This window comes from Primulina eburnea, chromosome 14 (assembly GCF_022965805.1).
Source record: "Primulina eburnea isolate SZY01 chromosome 14, ASM2296580v1, whole genome shotgun sequence".
In the NCBI taxonomy this organism is placed as follows: Eukaryota; Viridiplantae; Streptophyta; class Magnoliopsida; order Lamiales; family Gesneriaceae; genus Primulina; species Primulina eburnea.
In genome coordinates, this window is record NC_133114.1 from 31,268,840 (window position 1) to 31,288,487 (window position 19,648).

The following is a 19,648-nucleotide window of genomic DNA, read 5'->3' on the forward strand; positions in this document are numbered from 1 at the left end:
GCCGTCGTTTTTTTTTTATGTTCAGTCCATAAGTACTTTTTTAGTACCACATTTCTACATGAAGTGTACCACATTTTGTATGATATAGTACCACAATTTTGTGAGTAGGGAGTGAACCCAAAGATATATTATGATTGGGGATTTTTCACCAACTTCCCCTATAAAACATGAGATCTGAATTTTTTAAAGGAGGGAAATTATATTGTATGAATATGATATTAGCAATCAGCGCGCGGTTATTTTTATACTGGTCTTCGATATGCGTTGTGCGAGTACATATTTATGTATATAAATATTATTTTTTAATATTTTTTAGATTTAAAAAATTATAAATTTTTTAAGCATTAAATTCTCGATTTTTAAAAATCACAATATGATATGAGTAGGGGTGTTCAAACTTCCGGTAAAATTGAAAAAAACTGAAAAACCAAACACTGAACTGAACCGAAAGTCGAATTTTGTACTCGCAAAAACTTGTACGAGACGGTCTCATAGGTCGTATTTGTGAGACGAATATCTTATTTGGATCATCCATGAAAAATATTATTTTTTATACTAAGAATATTATTTTTATTGTGAATATCGATAGGGTTGACCCGTCTCACAGATAAAGATTCGTGAGACCGTCTCACAAGAGACTTATTCTTTTATAATTCAGATATAAACGTTAAAATCGAACTAAACTAACCGATGAACATCCATAGATACGAGGAGTCCGTAGATAATTTCATAGTCGGCGAGTCCAACAAGTCTTGACTCATTGGATCCGTCGGACTGTAAGGTGGGTTTAAGACGAGTTTGTCTGCCTCGTTGCCATCCTTGAATATTATCAAAGTGTCCAAATGCATAAGAGGAAAAATTTATTTGTATATAATATATTATTGTTTTAAGTAAAAAATAACATAACATATAGTTAAATATAAAAAATTGGATACATTGTCATTAAATCTTCAAACCCAAATTTGATTTTGTGTTCAGTTTCTGTTATAAAAAAATATATGTTTGAATGTACCGATCTACGGAAAAAGTTGCACTCCATGGGCTCACATATTTTTTCGGATAAAAATCGATATAAAACATTGAAAATATGATATTAATATATGATATTTTAGCACTAACTGTTTCATATCTGCTACTAATATATCTGAGTAACCAATATATATAGCAAATAATGATATCAATGACACATATTTTCTCAGATAAAAATCAGTACAAAACATTGAAAATATGATATTAATATATGATATGTTGTGTTAAGCGTGCATGAATGACAATAATATTGGAATGAGTGACATCCTTAGAAGTCATCGTGTGTCAAGCTGTTGAGGTTGTACCGCTTGATCTAGTTGGCTAGGTGAGTCGTAAAAAAGTGACTTCAGATCTAACGGCAATATTGTCTCTGTTATGAACAAGGTCGATAGTAGGGATGATAAAACTAATCTGTAAGAGTTATGAAACAACACCAGCAGATAGACATCACATCCCAAGAATTATGGGTCTAATAGCCCGACTCATTAGCACTCAAGCAGGTCCACTCTGCACAACACAAGTATAAGTTAATAAAGTTGTGCATTGGCTAACAAATATAGTTTTTGGCATAGTGATGACTGCTTGATCATAACAATTTATATCAGAGCGAGATCATAAGTTCAAGTCTCCTAAAAAACGTGCTTATATACTTCTTAGGGGAATACTGAGCGTGCATTAGTGACAGTAATACTGAGATGAATGACCTTTTGGGAAGTTCTTGTAAGTCAAATTGCTGATTCTACGTAGCTTAATCTAGTTGACTAGTTGGACTGTAAAAACTGAAGTAAGATTTTCTAGGGACATGATCGACATCATAGAAATGGTAATATTGATCTCCAAATAATATGTGACCGTATCAGTAGATATACATGTATCTCATTGGATTCACAGGCCTAACAATCCGACCAATTAATATCCAAGTAGGTGCACTCTGCGCTACCACAAATATAAAGAAAATAAAGTTGCGTCTTAATTAACAGTTATAACTTTTAGCTATTGGTAAACATTTGATCCTAACATGATACTTGAGTACCCAAACAAGTGTAACAAATATTAATGTTAATATTTTTTTCAAATTTTATAATTAAAATCTTTTATTTTATATTAAATATAAAATAATAAGTATTCAAATATAGTATATTAATACTATAATTTCAATATTTTATATTGATTTTCATATGTAGAAAAATATAAGGACCCAAAAAGTGTAAAAAAAAAAAAAATTGCATTAAATAAAAGTGCATAAACATTTTTTTAACTTATAGAGACTGAACACAAAATTTAAAGATTTAAAACAAGAAGCTCTATATATATATTGATACCCTAGGGATGAACTCATCAAGATCCGGCCCAAACTCCTGACCTATATATAAGGCCCGCAGGTGAATGGCCCATGACAAGCCCAGGTATTCTCCTATAAATACCAGGTTTGAGCGTATGATTAATAATTCAATATTGTTTTCAGCAGCACCCTTAGCTGTTCCCCTTATATATCCTCGGTCTGACTTAAGCGTCGGAGTGGCTATGCCAGGACACCCTCCTGGCTCCCTCCTAACGGTCTTATTTGTTATTTCAGGCTCAGGGTAATTTCAAAACCTGCGTCTGGACTAATGACACTTGCTGGGATCGGACTCTAAATTTCCCGTGAGTATGATATATTTTTTATATAATTTTCACAAAGGTAGTTAGTACAATTAGCATTTTTTGTTTATGGCAAGTGATAGCTGACGTAATTCAACCAACTTCAATACTTTAAATTATATTAATTTCGAATACCATGTTTTCACAACAAATGAAGTTATTGCTCATTAACAATACATTTTTTTAATCATTGCATCAACTTACAATCCATGAAAATCTAACAATTGCTATGAATTTATGAGATGGAAATGCGATAAAATTCGACTGAAATTTTCGAGATCATATAACAGTTTAAATAATACATTTTGATCGTTTTATGTTGTTCAATAAAAATAATTGCTTTCAACATATAATATATATTCTATTAAATAATATTATTTCAGATACTCTCTGTTAGCAAAAATCTTGAAAATGATTAAGGCTGGAGTATATCTTGAATTAAAGTAGAACATCAGATTCAATGACCACTTTTTCCTCCACTCAAGTTTTTACAAATTGTGAAGTAGAAATAAATAAAAGATTATCAAATACTTTGTGCCATCCCAATAATTAAATTTAAAATGTGTGGTCAAAGTCGAATTTCGCAGTTTTGAAGGGGTTTGCTGCTTTTTAGTGAATAATACCCCGCTCAACGTGGCTGCGAACACATGTACAATGGCATAATGGAAAATTTGCTAAACGTGATGGGTAACTATAATGTAGTGAATTTAAAGCGCGGATGAACTCGTGGATGTAGATTGTGACAGATACACTTGAATCCCTCCCCCTCTCCCTTCTCGAAACATTCCGGTAGCACATAATCAGAAAATTCGGTTGTGTTTTGATTTCAACCAGTTTCATGCGCAATTAACTTACGATAACGTAATCTGCACTCCAAGCTCGGGGGAGCTTCGTAAGTGTGTTCTCCATTCTTCGCCTTTCGTGTTACTTAGACGAATTTGAGGTTTTCTACTTAATCTATGAGTGATTTCGTTTTGTTTCGGGGAAAATTTTAATGTTATGAATGGTGGTTAATGCTCTTATTTTAGTGCGATCATGGATGGAGTGTGAGTTGACGTTTGTTTTTTTTTTGCCTGAATTTCTTCAACTCCAATTGGTTGAATTTTCAAGGGTCGTGATTGTGATTTTGTATGATTCTTCTGAAACTACTGCTACGCTGGCCTTTCTTCTTTGTTACTGACTTATTGTGCGCCTAGCATTTTTGCTCATCGCTCGGAAGATATTTTTTTCTCCTGTAGTTGACATTCACCGCTTCAAAACCTTTTGGTTTTAAGATCTTCTATGACAGAGATATGTTTGGTTACATGGTGGTGATCAAAATAGCAGCACACAGTTAATCATTGGACTATTTGGAAGGCGATCACTTGATTTCAGAATTGTAGAGATGCTTGATTCTCAATTTTTTGAAAAGCATAATGTTTGGAAACTTCAACTTTGATCGTCGTGATTGATGGCTGTCCTCTTGAACTTAAACTGAACAAAAGGTGGCTAAGTTTGCTGTCACTTGTTTATGCTTTTCGGATGTTATCTGGTGTGTGTACATCCTCATTGCTGTGTTTGTAGATTGATGTTAATTTTTAACATGAATAATCAGACAACTGGCAGGTTCATTGCATTCTTAGGTATGCTAGAAAAAACCTGCTGTAATTATTTGTTGTTATAACAAAGTGCACATAGTTGTTATCACTGAACCTTATTTGATTTTGCAGATCCATTATTCTGTAATTAATGTCACATCACCAAGACAACAACTCTGAACGCATGGAAGAAGACTATCAAATGGAGGATGTATACGATGAGCTGGATAATGAGTTCCGTGGAAGAGATGGGGGCTCTGATTCTGATGTCGATGAATATGATTCTATGGTTTGTTTAAATATGATGCATGCGGATTTAACACGTGGTCATTTTGATGTCTGAGTTAACAGAGTGAACTTTTTCTAGATTTGATTCTGTGAGACAGTTATTAATCATGGCAGCCAACTAATGTCTGGTTTTCAAGATTTATGAACACTTGCTGCTCTCTTTCTCTCTCACGTGTGCATACATTTCATGCAGGATGATAGAATGCAAGATACCACTGCAGTTGAAGCTAGGAAAGGCAGAGATATACAAGGAATTCCCTGGGAAAGGCTCAGCATAACAAGGGAGAAGTATAGGCAGACTAGATTAGAACAGTATAAGAATTATGAAAACATTCCTCAATCTGGTGAGGGATCAGAAAAGGTGGATGTGTCTGTTTTATGAGTTTTTACCCTCAATATGTTATACCTCGGGAAAGGCTCACCATAATTTAGAGGCAGACTATATTAGAACAATATGAGAATTATTGATTTTCTTTTTTTTTTCATTTGATATTAACTCAGTAGCTGTTTTTGTTTTGTAATTAGGAATGCAAGACCACTGAGAAAGGAGAGTCTTATTATGAATTCAGACGAAATTCAAGATCTGTGAAGTCCACGATTTTACATTTTCAGGTCAATGGAGTAGCTTTTATGAGCATAATTACTTCATCATTTTTGGGGGGTTGACTGATAAAGATGGTTTTCATTCAAATTTCCTTGATATGAATTATCCTCTCACTCTCTCTCGCACAAACACTCGCTCACACTCCCCTCTATGCTGTCACACCCACGAAACATTTAGTCTGAGGCAAGGGACACCCAATTTTACTACGCCATATACATGCAGAAGAATTTTTTCTAAGGGGAGGAATTATGAATGTCACGTTGTATATGCATGTGATACATCTTGTTTTGTTCCTTTATTGTTCTTGTGTTTAGTGACATCACAAGAGCTAGAACTCTGTTCCCTATTTTATTGTATCGATATGGAAATAAATTAAGGACTTTCTTAGCATGAATTTTTGGTTAGTTGCTGCTGTTTTTTGAGTTAACATTGGGAGATATAAACAACTAGCTGGCAAAAAAGCTGGGAGCTTATTTTTATTTTCTCTTGATTATTTTTCCTGCTGTTATTTTCTTCTTTGATCACTAACTTTTAGACAGTCTCTTCTTTGGAATTTCTTGACTGACCTATTGATCCGAACGCAGTTGAGAAATCTGGTATGGGCTACATCAAAGCATGATGTATATCTCATGTCACATTTTTCAGTGATGCATTGGTCATCGTTAACATGCTCCAAGTCTGAAGTTCTTAATGTTTCAGGACATGTGGCGCCATGTGAGGTTAGTGGTTGGTGGGAGCTTTTGTTATGCTAATTATAGATTTTTCCTGTTATTTTTATTATCAACTATTTTTCGAGACATGATCTCCTTTTACCCACTGCAGAAACATCCTGGAAGCTTGTTAGAAGGATTTACTCAGACCCAGGTCAGCACACTAGCAGTGAAAGATAAGCTGCTTGTTGCAGGAGGATTTCAGGGAGAACTTATCTGCAAGGTTTGATTGTTAATTTTTCTCTAGAAGTCCACTAATGGAACAGCAAAAAAATTTATTTCTTTGACTTTGTCGATATTTATGGTGATATCTTGAGGTCTTAATACTCCTGCTGACCCATGTCGTTTTAGGATTCATTTAGAGTAAGTTGTACTTTCATGATTTCCAATCCATGTTCATACTTTAATTTGTGATCTGGTTGTAACAGCGAAGTTTAACTTTTTTCATCAATCTAGTGGGTCATGCTTTTGTGAATTTCTTTTTAGTCGTATGGATTTATTTACTTCCATGTTATTCCCCTGGTAACCTTGGTTTAGACTTTAGCCATAAAAGTGAAAAAATCAAATGGATTATTGATAGCCTAACTAGGAGCCCATGTACAAAAATAATTCTATACCTGAGGTTTTTTATATATTGCAGTTTGCTGACATCTCAGTTGCGGTGTTAGTTTGTTTTAATTGGTTCACATAAAATATTAACTTTTTTTTGTTGAGCAATTTTGTTCCGCTTTTCATGGCAGTATGTGGATAAGCCTGGAATTTCTTATTGTACACGGACAACCTATGATGATAATGCCATCACTAATGCAGTTGAGATGTACACATCTAGCAGGTATTTGCTTGTTATTTATAGATATTGTGGATAATAAACCATTTTTTTTCTGCATTCCTGAAAGTGACTTTTTTCAGTGGTGCTGTGCATTTTATAGCTTCTAATAATGATCGTGGAGTCAGAGATTTTGATATGGAAACATTCCAGCTGTCTAAACATTTTCGTTTTCCTTGGCCAGTTAATGTAAGTCTCCCTCCTTCCTGTGTGTGTGCAGAAATGCATGAATTTGATCTATTTTAGAGATGCAAACTAATTCATGACTTTTTGCGAATATCGGGATTCATAATTTACATAAATACACCCATATATTCTGGAGAATATGTGTTTGGTTGACTTTTTGGTTTGGCCAGCGAGTATCAATAATTTGACCAACGTTGTCGGAATTTGTTCTTGAACTTGGTATACCGAAATTCTGGAGTGCCTGTATGATGAAAAAATAATTATCTTAGGGAGAACGATATTAATGAGCTAGTAGAAATATTAACAGGAGGAACTAGAAAGAAACTATTGTGGAAGTGGCATGAGTTGCATGTTTTTCTAAAAAGAGAGAAAATCTCCCTTTATGGTTTCCTTAAGACATTCCTGGTTATTACATTCAATTATTATGTGCTTCTCTTTATCCGAATCAGACCTAAAATTCTGGATGCCGAGAAAGTTCAACTTTCGAATTCTGCTATTTTGTCAAAAAAATTGTTGTTCGTTTCTCGGGAGAGTACTGTGCTACTATATTTGGGGTCAGGGATTGTGCACTGGTATCAAAGGCTTGTGCATATACTTCGTTTTGTACTCTCTGACCATGCCACTGGATTTTCTTGAAATACTGGCAGCATACTTCTCTTAGTCCTGATGGTAAGCTTCTGGTAATTGTTGGAGATGATCCAGTTGGTATATTGGTGGATTCTAGGAGTGGCGAGGTATATCACTTTTTTCATGCATAATGTAAAAACTTGAGGAACTTCTTATCAAGCCTCAGCGATGCTAAGTGACGATATTTATCTTGTTAGGCAATTGCGTCCCTGCATGGTCACTTGGACCACTCTTTTGCATCAGCGTGGCACCCTGATGGATTAACCTTTTCCACTGGAAACCAAGACAAAACCTGTCGAATTTGGGATGTCAGAAATCTTGCCAATTCACTCACTGTCCTGAAGAGTAATATTGGTGCCATTCGCTCCATCCGCTACACATCTGATGGAAGATTCATGGCCATGGCAGAACCTGCGGATTTTGTCCATATTTTTGATGTTGATAGTGGGTATGAAAAGGAGCAGGAAATTGATTTCTTTGGTGAGATATCTGGCATTTCATATAGTCCTGATACGGAGTCCCTTTTTATTGGTGTATGGGATCGTACTTATGGTAGCCTCCTTGAGTTTAGCAGACGCCACCAGTATTCGTATCTTGACAGTATTCTGTAGTTCCCCTAGTCCGTGTTGTTGGTGCATGGAGACATGCCATGTAATTGGTCTTTTGGTTTTACTTCTCGTCGTATTAGGAGGAAGTGGTGTACAGTAGAAGGTCGTAGATCTTGTCAGACTCGTTTTTCCTTGTGAAGTGGAGGTCAGGATTATCTAGGCACTTGACTGACATAATTTCGTTTAGGTTTTACCTTTACGTTGATCTTGTAACCTGGCTTCCTATATCAAATATAAATTTGATATAAACTCATTTTCATTGGTGTTTTTAGTCATTATATTGAAAAGACCAGCATACCCTCTAAAGTTGCAGTAAAAAATGAAATGTTGGTTTAAAGATGGTAGCTGATGCATGGTGTTTGCATCTGTCTATTATTGAATGAATCTATATCTTAATCATGCGTATTCATTATTTTTAAATATATATGTTTCAGTAGCTATTCGTATGGCAATATTAATTGTGATATGAGTTTAAAAAATCAAAATAAATTAACAATTTTTACGCAACTTCTAAGATTCCGCTAATAAGCATAATTAACTTGAGATTATTCAACATATGATCGTCAATATGATTTAATTAGGCACCGATGTGTCACTTTTAAGTTCGTTACTCCCCAAATCCATGAGTTATGAATCCCGTGCAAAGAAATTAAGATATTTTAAATTTAATTAATTAAATTTATTTTTAGTCAGTAAAGCAAATATTTAGGATATATATTATTTCTCCAGTTTCATTTTTTTCCCCAGTAAATGAAAAGGATTTCATAATTTTGCTGTTGGTAAAATAAAATTTTGGAGGGTACAATTCCCAATTTGAGAAGGGGCAAACGCAAAGAAAGGCGAGCACAATGAAATTTATTATATTTCTAAAATCAAATAAACCGAAAGTGCAATCCCTTACAATTCTCGTAATATCGTACATAATACCTCAACTAATCGTGTCAAATAATCTTAGCTTTAAATAAAGAATTTTTTTTTGAGAAATAAATAAATAGTTTTTACCAATATTGTAACTATTGAGATCGAGATACATTATCATTATCACAATTTTAAAAAAGATTTTTTTTCCATAGATATACCCTTTCATTTTTTCGATTTATTCTTCAAATAGATCCAAATCTCCCTGAACAATATTTCGCTAACACAATCTTCATTGTGGCAATTGGAGAATATTTATTATTATTCCACAATATAATCAAGCATTAAATAACCCTTTAATGATTAACACTAATATAAAAGCTCGTGGTTCAAGCATCAACAATATAACTCATTGCAATCATTTCTCCCAAAAAAAAAAAAAAGAACCAAAGAAATTCTCACCACATTAGCTTTATTAACATTTTGATTATGAAAATTGAAAAGATAGATTTTTTTAATACAATTTTACTATAAATAAGACGACTAAATCTTAGTTAAAATCCCATTAAATGCTTACACAAATGGTGGTATAACCCTTTTCTTGCAATTAATGTGGCCACATTTACTTCGAATCATAATTATAACTAGTATATCGACGCACGCGTTGCGTGCTTATACAATACTTTTTATAATTTATTTTAAATATATATATGAACTTAAAAAATAAATAGGAATAAAAAAACCCAAAGAGGATTTGAACCTACCAACTTCATAGCTAAGAAACAAAGACTTTATCCACTAACCAACATGTGATTTGCATTAATTTTTTAACAGTTTATTAATATATATAATTAGTAAAACAGACCATGACACCAAAAGTTAGTTACTCTAAAGGGCTCTTGCTTAATAATATAATATAGAAGTATAGAAGTATAGATACAGGGACGCAAGCACAATAGAAATGTGAAAATTCATAGTAAGAAATAAGAGTGGGTCTCATGTGAGACCGTTTCACGGATCCTAATCTATGAGACGGGTCAACTCTACCGATATTCACAATAAAAAGTAATATTTTTCATGGATGACCAAAATAAGAGATCTGTCTCACAAATACGACCCGTGAGACCATCTCACACAAGTTTTTGTTAAGAAAATAATTAGAAGTTAAAATTATGTCAAAATTTTAAAGATATTTCATGAAATTAAGTTTTCTTCCTAACAGTTATCAATCAAAGTCGAATAACACACATGGAAACAACATAAAAAAGACAAAAACTTGTTTGAGACGTCTCGCGGGTCGTATTTGTGAGAGGGGTAAATATTTTAACGTTAAACACTAACCTTTTCACACTTTAACAAATTGGTTAACCAAATCATAATTCACGGGTGAAGAGATATACTAAGATTCTTTTTACAGTTATGATGCGTAGATTTTATTTTTAATTAAAGACAAACAATTTAAAACTCGTTATCTTTGATTTATAATCACCGGAAAATTCAGGAAAAAATTAAACAAACTTTTCTTTCAACCGTCACTGCCCCAATAATAGTCGGAATATAATCCCAAAGTTAAAATGTACGTATAAGCTTCAACTTCATTCATTCATCAACATTTATTTTAAAACACAAAAAACTTGAGAAAATATAAAACATAAAATAACTTTTAATAAATTAAAAAAAAAACACCATTAATCAACTAACTCTATCTATAACATCTCAATTTAACTTGTTTATAAAGAATTCACAATCTTTTACAAAAGAGAGTGTTTGCACAATATTTGGTGTTGCGGGCGTGCCAGGTGCGAAGTGCACCGATTTGTATGAAAATGATAAAATCTAACTTCTAAAAACAAGCGATTGTGAATTCTAAATTTGATCGTCGGTTCTAATCTCCTAAAACAACTATAACGCCAAAATAAAGAAAACTATTGGGATTTGAGGAATAAATCTCTGACATCGTTTATATTTTCAATAAACTGTAGAAATTTACAAGACATAAAAATATAAAATATGAAGTTGCTGAAATCTACAAACGAGAAGACGTAAATAGAAATATGCTTGAAAGCTTGAAAAAGACTATTGCTTGAATATTGGAAATTTTGCAGAGAGTATTTGCAGATTTGTCTGTGTTGAAGAGTTGTGTTGTGTTTTTTTGTTTGCCGATGTCCTCTTTTTCTTTCTGCAAACTGTGCGGTTCCTCCCACTCCCCCATGAGCCATGTTCCCCGCTCTTCATGCCACGATCTCAACCTCTCCTCCCACGATCTTCCCCCTTTTTCAGTGCTTCGTGATCGGTTTTAAAAATCAACCCGATGCGTTTGATGGGCTTTTAATTAATTTCTACATTCATTGGGCTTCGAATTAAATAATTATTTTTAGCCCAAACAATTGCCCCCCGCAAGCATTGGCCCGTTGGGCCAAAATGCTTGTATGTCAGCCCAACTCAATTGTACTTGTAGCGGCCCGCGATTTTATTTGCATGTGAATTGGGCTTATGATAGTGGGCTGAATAACCAAGCCCATTCACAATTGGACTTCAAACCATTGTCTCTTGGTTTTCTTTATTCACGCTTTATTCACTCTTCAGATTCAAAACTCCCTTGCCTGCTTTCTTCAATCTCCCTGCCTCCCCTTTGTCCGATTACTCTTCACTGCAGCTAGAAGATCGCTGCCCCTTAGAGCTTGCTCTCCTTTTCTTCGCCGTCATTTCTCCTGCTCCATCTTGCATAATCCCACACCATCACTTCCTTCATTCAATTTCTGGATTTGAAAATCTGGCCACAACCCTTCTTCACCAATTTCTTTTTCTCATACCACATCACGGCTACAGGCTCTTCTTCATTGCGCCTCCCTGGTTCGAGCTCCGTGAGTGCATCTTCTGCGCAAATCACCATCTTAGCTCCATCTTCGTCCCTTGTTTCTTCCACTACGCCGGTCGTGCCAACCCATAAGTTATTTTGATCCATTGTGCCTTCATGGTGTTTGCGAATTTGCCTAAACCAGAATACATTAAAATTTTGTCGTTGTCATTCTTTGCTAGACCGGCGCCCCAACTGCCGTGGTTCCTCGGTTCACCACTGCCTTTTGTTTCTTTGCTAGTATCGAGTTCCTGTGGGGAGTTGGGTGGTTTTGTGCACGCCACTGACAAACAACTGATTCAAGCCATGTATTGGCATAACTCCTCGCTAGATCACTGGCTCTCTTGTTTAATGAACGTGCATATTACCATGAGTTGGCATCCAAGAGGTAACTCTAATATTTTCTTTGTGTGTTGCACATCACTTGGGTCACATTTCCCCTACCCAAGCAGCCATTTGCATGCATTGCACTTCATTTGGACCATTTTCCCGCATACCTGTCTACTTATTGCTCTTGCATGCGGTGGCTCCGCTCTCTATCTGTTGACTGTTGGTTTGTCCTTCTGATTGTTGGATGTTGTTGGGGATTGGAGATGGGTTTGAATGTGATGTTGGATGTTGTTGGGGAGTTTATTCTGAGTTAATCCAAACAACTCCCTTCTCACATTGCTTGTAATATAAATCGGCTTGCCCAACTCCCCACACCTTATCATTCCTTTAATCGATACAAATTTGTAAAAGTGGCTTTGTAGCCTACTTTATCCATGATTTTTCATAACATTCTACAAAAACATCAATCCAAATGTATGCACAAGTGGCCACCTGGTCAACTCCCCACATTCAAAATTTCTTTTCAAGAAGTGAGAGACCCAGCTCTCGACATGCTACTATTCAAACCATAAATTAACTCACAAAAATGGTTGTGGAACCCACTTTCGCTACTATATTTCTCAGTACTCAAGCAAAGATAACCAAAAGAGAACATGTGCTAAAATGGCCATAAGGCCAACTCCCTGCTGAATAAAAGTTCATCTCTCTCTTTACTCACTCTCTCAACAAGCTGATCAAATCTTGCTTAATTCTTTCTTCCAGCAATGTGCTCACATATCATCAAGTTCTCCTAAGTTGATATCTTCTAACGGATCTTGTACCTCATGTTGGCCATCTTCCAGTTGAGATGGCGCCATTAATAACTCGTCAACTTGAATCTCATCTTTTTCATGCTCCTCTTCGAACTCATCTTCATAAAACACTTCCGTCCCATGGATATTCCATTGTTCCTCATCGCATACTCTATCCGAAACCTGCTGCATGTAGACTTTCCACACGAAGGCTGCAGCCACCTCTTTCTCCATTTGGTTGTATTCAATCATCGATCTCCTCGATCGTCGGCTGAATCATCGGCCTATATGGCCCGAAGACAGTAGGTTTAAGTATCTGGTTCAACACTGAACTTGGGGTTAGGGACTGCATGTAAACTAGACTCCTTTTTCTATCCTTGCCACAGACTTTTATGGGCCCGAAATCCCCGTTATAGTATCTGGCCTCCACTGTGTTGGCATGAGCTTGGAAAGGCTGTGCATCGGCTTCCACAATCTCCACGTAATCTCCTTTCCAAAATAAAAAGAACCGGTGCATTGAGGATGTGATGCATTGATTTGCATGGATCCAATATCTGCCTAACAAAGCTTGGAAGTTGGCAGATGAGTTCACAACAAAAAATGCGCAAATAGACGACATACTCCCCACAACAACATCAGCTGGGAAAAACTCAATGTTCTTAGTGGTTTTTTCCGTAAACGCAGCAACAGAAACTTCTGTGGAGATTAGGTCCTCTTCATTTTTGCCCAAATTTTTAAACATCCTCACTGGCAAGACATTCACTACCGAGCCATTGTCGATTAACACTTTGGACACTGGCTTGCCATTCACATGAGCCTTAATGTATAAAGACCTTATGTCATTAGTCATATCGGCTGTTGTCTTTTCCAAAATCACATGCTTAGGCTTGTTAGGGTGATCTTCTCTGATAATAACTCCTGAACCTCTTTCGGGGAGTTTGTTGCCAACCTTCATCTCTTCAACCGCTACTTTAGACACTGACTCCCCGCACTCTTCCTCGACAAGTTTGAACCTTTCTGGTAGTATCGTCAATCCTGTGGCACAGTCCACTGATATGTGGAACTTCCCTATACAGAAACTGAATGTTTTCCTTTCTTGCTTCTCATAATCACTCGGTAAATCATCGTCTTCGTCGACCCACTTATCTTCAGTGGCGGACCTACCAAAGTTTGACCCACTTCCCGCTTGTGATTCGATGACTGGCATATCATGTATGGGTTTATTGTCTACCTTAGAAAGTTCTTCCTTTTTTGCAGCCGCTTTTTCCCTCAACAGCCTTCTTTTCTGGGTTCGAGTTGGTGGCCTAGGGAATTTTCTGTGTTGGGCCACTCTCCATTCGTGGGTGAATTCTTTTTTGGCTGGACGTACAAATCTGGGTCGAACTTCCCTGACCTCTACAGTCTTTCTCACCGGAGCTTCATTCACACGCTGACTTTTATCATGATAAAGTGACTTCTTCCTGATTTCTATCTTTCGTGGTTCAACTCTGTTCACGTTCCTCCTGTTCGAGTATCTCTGGTGCTGATTGCGAGACGACTCCCCTGTAAACAATTGATTCTCAAGCACTGGTCTCTTGAATAAATATTTGTTCTTCGGCCTAGAGGCCGCAGATTCACCAACACTTCTGGGAAAACGCTGCTGAAATGTTCTTAGTTGATTAGTACTATACCTTACAGCGGCCTCAAATAGTTGACCTTTCGGAATCCAACATTTCTTAATTATTCGGTCTTTCATTGCAAAGAATCGGCTTCTTCTCTTGTCATTCAACAAATTTCTCAAATTTGTGATGTTCACGTTTACCGATGCCGCAGGAGGAAATGGGTCATTGTCCACTGCCATGTACTCTTGCTTGTTAGGGAATTTCAATATTCCTTTGTTGATTCTTTCCTGCAGAACATTCTTGAAAGCCCAACACAATTTAGTGGAATGATTGTATGAGTTGTGATACTTACAGTATTCTCGACTTTTCAGCTCATCCTTAGCAGGCATCCGATGATCAGGTGAAAAAGCGATGAACTTTTCTTTAACCAGAAAATCAAATATGTCATCTGTTTTGGAAATATTGAATGTGTACTGCATGTCCTTGGGAGGTTGGGAGCTATTCTTCTTTTCAGGTTCTGTCAGCTTCGTTTTTAGCAGGGGAACCGTATATGAACCAGCTGATCGAATTTCTGCCAAAACATCTTCCACCTCTTGGTAATAAGATTCCATTGTTGTTTTCTTGTTAGACGACTCATCTGTCAATAGTTCCTCGTACTCCCCAACCTTTGCTGCAAGTTCAAAGAAATCTCTGAATTCCATATCCTGAAACTTCTTCTTATGCTCAAAGTCTAGCCCTTTTTGTACTATTTTGACAAACTCAGTCTCTGGCAGAAACACCTTGCACCTGTTCTTTGTTTTCTTGAACCTATCAATGAACATATCAGTTGTTTCTCTTTTTTTCTGAGATATCTTTGACAAATCAGCGATGCACGCCTCAGGCTCAGTTCGGTAAAACTGAGTAAGGAATTGCTTCTCCATATCTTTCCAACTTAAGATTGAGTTTCGAGGAAGTGCGGCATACCCCGAAAATGCCGTGCCAGTAAAGGTATTTGGGAACAATCTCATCTTCAAAGTAATAAAGTTTTCCAAGTCTGCCAGCTCCCCACACCTTATAGTGAACCTAGCAATGTGCTCAAGGCTAGATTGACTATCTTCTCCAGAAAATAAGCTGAAATCTGGTACCTTGTAACATCTGGGAAATGGATTGTTGATATCTATGTGGTTGGGGTATGGCTTGTGAAATTCTGGACGGCCAATTTGTCTCAAAGCCGGCCCATACATTTCTTGCACAGTTTCTCTCACCATATCAGGATCGATCATTGCTGCGCTTTTGTTGGGGAGCAGATGATGATAATAGTTTGCCCCCCGAGCCTGAGCCTCTGTACTGTAACCAGCATTACATCCTTGGAAACTTCCATCAACTCCATGATAACCCAAGTGTGGTATATCATCATCCATTCCTGGTTGATACAAAGGATTAGTAATCGCATGGACTTGGTTGACAGGTTGTTTCAAACTCCCTGCTCCATCTGTACGTGGATATGGCCGAACTCTTCCACCTAAAATTTTCTCTTTTTTATGTGATAGTGTGTAACTTCCTTCCCGTTGGTTTGGGAGTGCCAACTCTGGGCGGCGAGGACCGCCAGCCTTTGAGTGTCCTGCTCCCTGGTCGAGTTCAGTGAATTGATTACTCCCCTGATCAGCCTCTTTGACAATGGTATTTTGCTCTTTGTTGGTTGATTGGTTCGGTTTACCCAATACTGTCTTCAAGCAATCAGACACAGCTTTGGACAGTGCTTCTGATATTTCTTCAAATTTTATCGCAGCCAACGTTTCAACCAAATGATTTGAAATATGAGCATATACCTCTGGAACATGACTTGGATGCAAATCCAACTCCCTGGTCGGCTCTTCAGAAGCCGATTGTTCTATTTGTGGAGCATGAGTCTCTTCCTGGCTTGGTAGAAACTTCCCGTCTCTTTGATTGACGTTTTCTTTCCTTCTTGGCGGCATGATGGTCCCACTGGGCGTGCCAAAAATATGTTTGCACAATATTTGGTGTTGCGGGCGTGCCAGGTGCGAAGTGCACCGATTTGTATGAAAATGATAAAATCTAACTTCTAAAAACAAGCGATTGTGAATTCTAAATTTGATCGTCGGTTCTAATCTCCTAAAACAACTATAACGCCAAAATAAAGAAAACTATTGGGATTTGAGGAATAAATCTCTGACATCGTTTATATTTTCAATAAACTGTAGAAATTTACAAGACATAAAAATATAAAATATGAAGTTGCTGAAATCTACAAACGAGAAGACGTAAATAGAAATATGCTTGAAAGCTTGAAAAAGACTATTGCTTGAATATTGGAAATTTTGCAGAGAGTATTTGCAGATTTGTCTGTGTTGAAGAGTTGTGTTGTGTTTTTTTGTTTGCCGATGTCCTCTTTTTCTTTCTGCAAACTGTGCGGTTCCTCCCACTCCCCCATGAGCCATGTTCCCCGCTCTTCATGCCACGATCTCAACCTCTCCTCCCACGATCTTCCCCCTTTTTCAGTGCTTCGTGATCGGTTTTAAAAATCAACCCGATGCGTTTGATGGGCTTTTAATTAATTTCTACATTCATTGGGCTTCGAATTAAATAATTATTTTTAGCCCAAACAGAGAGAGAAAAAGAAATCAGTTTTAACATATATATAAGATACTTATAACCTTAAACAATCTTATCTTTTCATCAGTTTGTAATTCATTAAAAAATAAAATGATAGATATTCAGTTAAAGATGATGTGGATATGTGTGTGAAAAAAATAAATGAAAAAAATAGTAAAAGTGAGATTCAGTCGTGAAAGTGCCAATTTTCTTTGGCAGTTCATAAAATCCAATCACTCCACCCTTTCGTTTATCTTTTTTTTTTCATTAATCAGCGCATTTTTTCTTCATTTTCCAGAGCAATTATTTTGGCTGTGGCCTATATGAACATATCCATTCAGAATATCTTCAAAAATAAGGAAGAACATGGATGATTGCACGCAAATTCAGATAAAGGGTAAGCATTTTCTCTACAGGAGCTGAAGTTTTGAGCTTTTTTATTGTGTAAGATATGTAAACATATATAGCCTTAATATATGTTTTTAGCTGATTTGTGTTCTTTTGGCTGATTTCTTTCAGATAATCAAGAATGCACGTCTTCTCCAAAATCCAAGTCTTCCGATCGAAAAAAGTCTCATCTTTCCACGGGTCGGTGTTTTACTGTTTTATGTGTCATCTAGGATTGCTGAGCAGCTAAGTTCTTGGAGGTTGCCCTTTTTTCTTCAAAAAATAAAAAATAAAAAATTTCCCATTTACCTTACCTACTAATGTCCAATATCATGAGGAAAATTCTGGTCCTTTTCTTTTACTTCATTGTTATGCTGATGCATACATATATACCATAGATACAATTTAGCTGGGGTTGTTCCTGTGTTGTTGTCAATGAAGATGAATAGTATGGAAGATCTTGCATCACAGTCAATAAAGAAAAGAAATAACAATCGATCTGTTGAGACTAAGTCCGTTCTTGGAGGAGGAAAATTGTTGATTGAGCTGAAAATATCAAAAGATGCTGGAGAAAAGGATACCGAGGATCCAAATATCGAACGATTGCTGCACAAGGATCAGATGAGCCAAAACAGTGTTTGTGATTTATGCAACAAAACTTTCAAGTCTGGTAAAGCTCTAGGTGGTCACATGAGAATTCACTCTCAAAAGGGGAAGCAAACAAAATTGATTTTCAAGAATAAGCTGAAAGTTCATCGATATGTGATATGGAAGAGACAAAACCCTCGTGCAGCTGATAATTTTGCAGGTGCTTTTGATATTGACAAGAGACCGAGTTGTCCGGTTTGTCGAAAAGTTTTTCTGTCGATGAAATCTGTGTATGGGCATATGTGGAAACACCCTGATAGGAATTGGAGGGGTATTCGTCCACCTTCCATAGAGAAGACGAGCTCCGATTCTTGTTTATCGTATGAGGAAAACCCCGAAAACCGTGATCGGTATGAACTTCTAGCTTATGGCAAGAAAAACGGAGGGGACGATTTGACGGTACATTTGACGGGGTGGAATTCGACAGCAAGGAGAGGGCGGAAGCGTCTGAGCCTGAAGATGGGTGACTTTCAATTGAAGGAACTCGAAGCTGTAGCTGGTCTAATGATGTTGGCGGGGAGATATTTTGAGAGTGCTGATCTTGTACACGGACAAAAGGGTGGTGAATTTGAGGATGTGAAAAGTATACTTGATGCTTGGGAACCATCCATCATAGGTTGGGAAGGTTGTGATGTCAGCTTAAATGATGATATCAAGAATTCAGGTTCGAAGATTTTGATCAAGAACAAGAAGAAAAAGAAAAAGGTGAAGCTTTCTGATTTAGAACTGCCACCAAATGCTACTGGCTCAACTGCCTGCATCAGAATGTGAAGCTGAAACTGAGTGAAGCTGAAATTGAGACCAAGTAGTTCTTTTACTTCACATTCCTTTCAATTCTTAGGTTTTTCGTATGTTTTTAGGAATTTTTTTTTCCAGTTAATTAGGTCGGTTGACAATGTTTTTAAACTTTAGATGGTGAAATAGGAACCTTTGTTTAACTTTTATTGCTATGTTTTGAAATTGTCTCGTGTCTTTATTTTATTCATCTATATGTCAAATCTTTTTCTTTTAATAGAAATGATAATTTCTCCAAAAATTCTAAGAAAACACATGTTATCTTGACCGGTCAATATTAGAACATTCAAACCTTTGTCATTGAAAAAGAGCATTGTCTCACCTAGGGGTGGATTTTCGGTATACCGTGGCAAAAATATCGATATCAAAAAATTCATACCGGTACCGATACCGAAATTCCGAAATTTTTTTATGGAAAAAATTCACACCAATACCATAATGATACCGAAAAAAAATTCGATATACCGAAAAAATGTGGTATACCTAAAAAAATGTCGGTACGGTATGATTATTTTTCGGTAATTTCGGTCTCACCATATTTACTAGAAAAAATAACATCTAAACATCATTCAAATCATTTTGATTTAAAAATATCCATCCACCTTAAAATTTATGAGAGCACAGCACCATAATGGAAATGGGGCATTGAAAATCTAAGTGCTCCATGAATGTACGTAGAGAAGCCTCAACTGC

At 36.4% G+C, this 19,648-nt stretch overlaps 1 protein-coding gene across 2 annotated transcripts; it reads left to right on the forward strand.

The window, feature by feature from the left end:
* The first annotated feature begins 3,360 nt into the window (after positions 1-3,360).
* Positions 3,361-8,394, forward strand: LOC140811854 (uncharacterized WD repeat-containing protein C2A9.03-like). 2 transcript variants are annotated; one of them, XM_073169964.1, is made up of 10 exons: positions 3,361-3,562; positions 4,380-4,536; positions 4,729-4,896; positions 5,061-5,147; positions 5,724-5,858; positions 5,962-6,072; positions 6,590-6,681; positions 6,759-6,864; positions 7,509-7,595; positions 7,686-8,393. In XM_073169964.1, exons 2-10 carry the CDS (start codon positions 4,399-4,401, stop codon positions 8,097-8,099), a joined length of 1,338 nt encoding a protein of 445 aa, XP_073026065.1. In that variant the 5' UTR covers positions 3,361-3,562; positions 4,380-4,398; the 3' UTR covers positions 8,100-8,393. The 2 variants fall into 2 exon arrangements, with proteins under 2 accessions (XP_073026065.1, XP_073026066.1); XM_073169965.1 differs by lacking the exon at positions 3,361-3,562 and adding an exon at positions 3,585-4,292 and having other exon boundaries at positions 7,686-8,394.
* Positions 8,395-19,648: the final 11,254 nt, after the last annotated feature.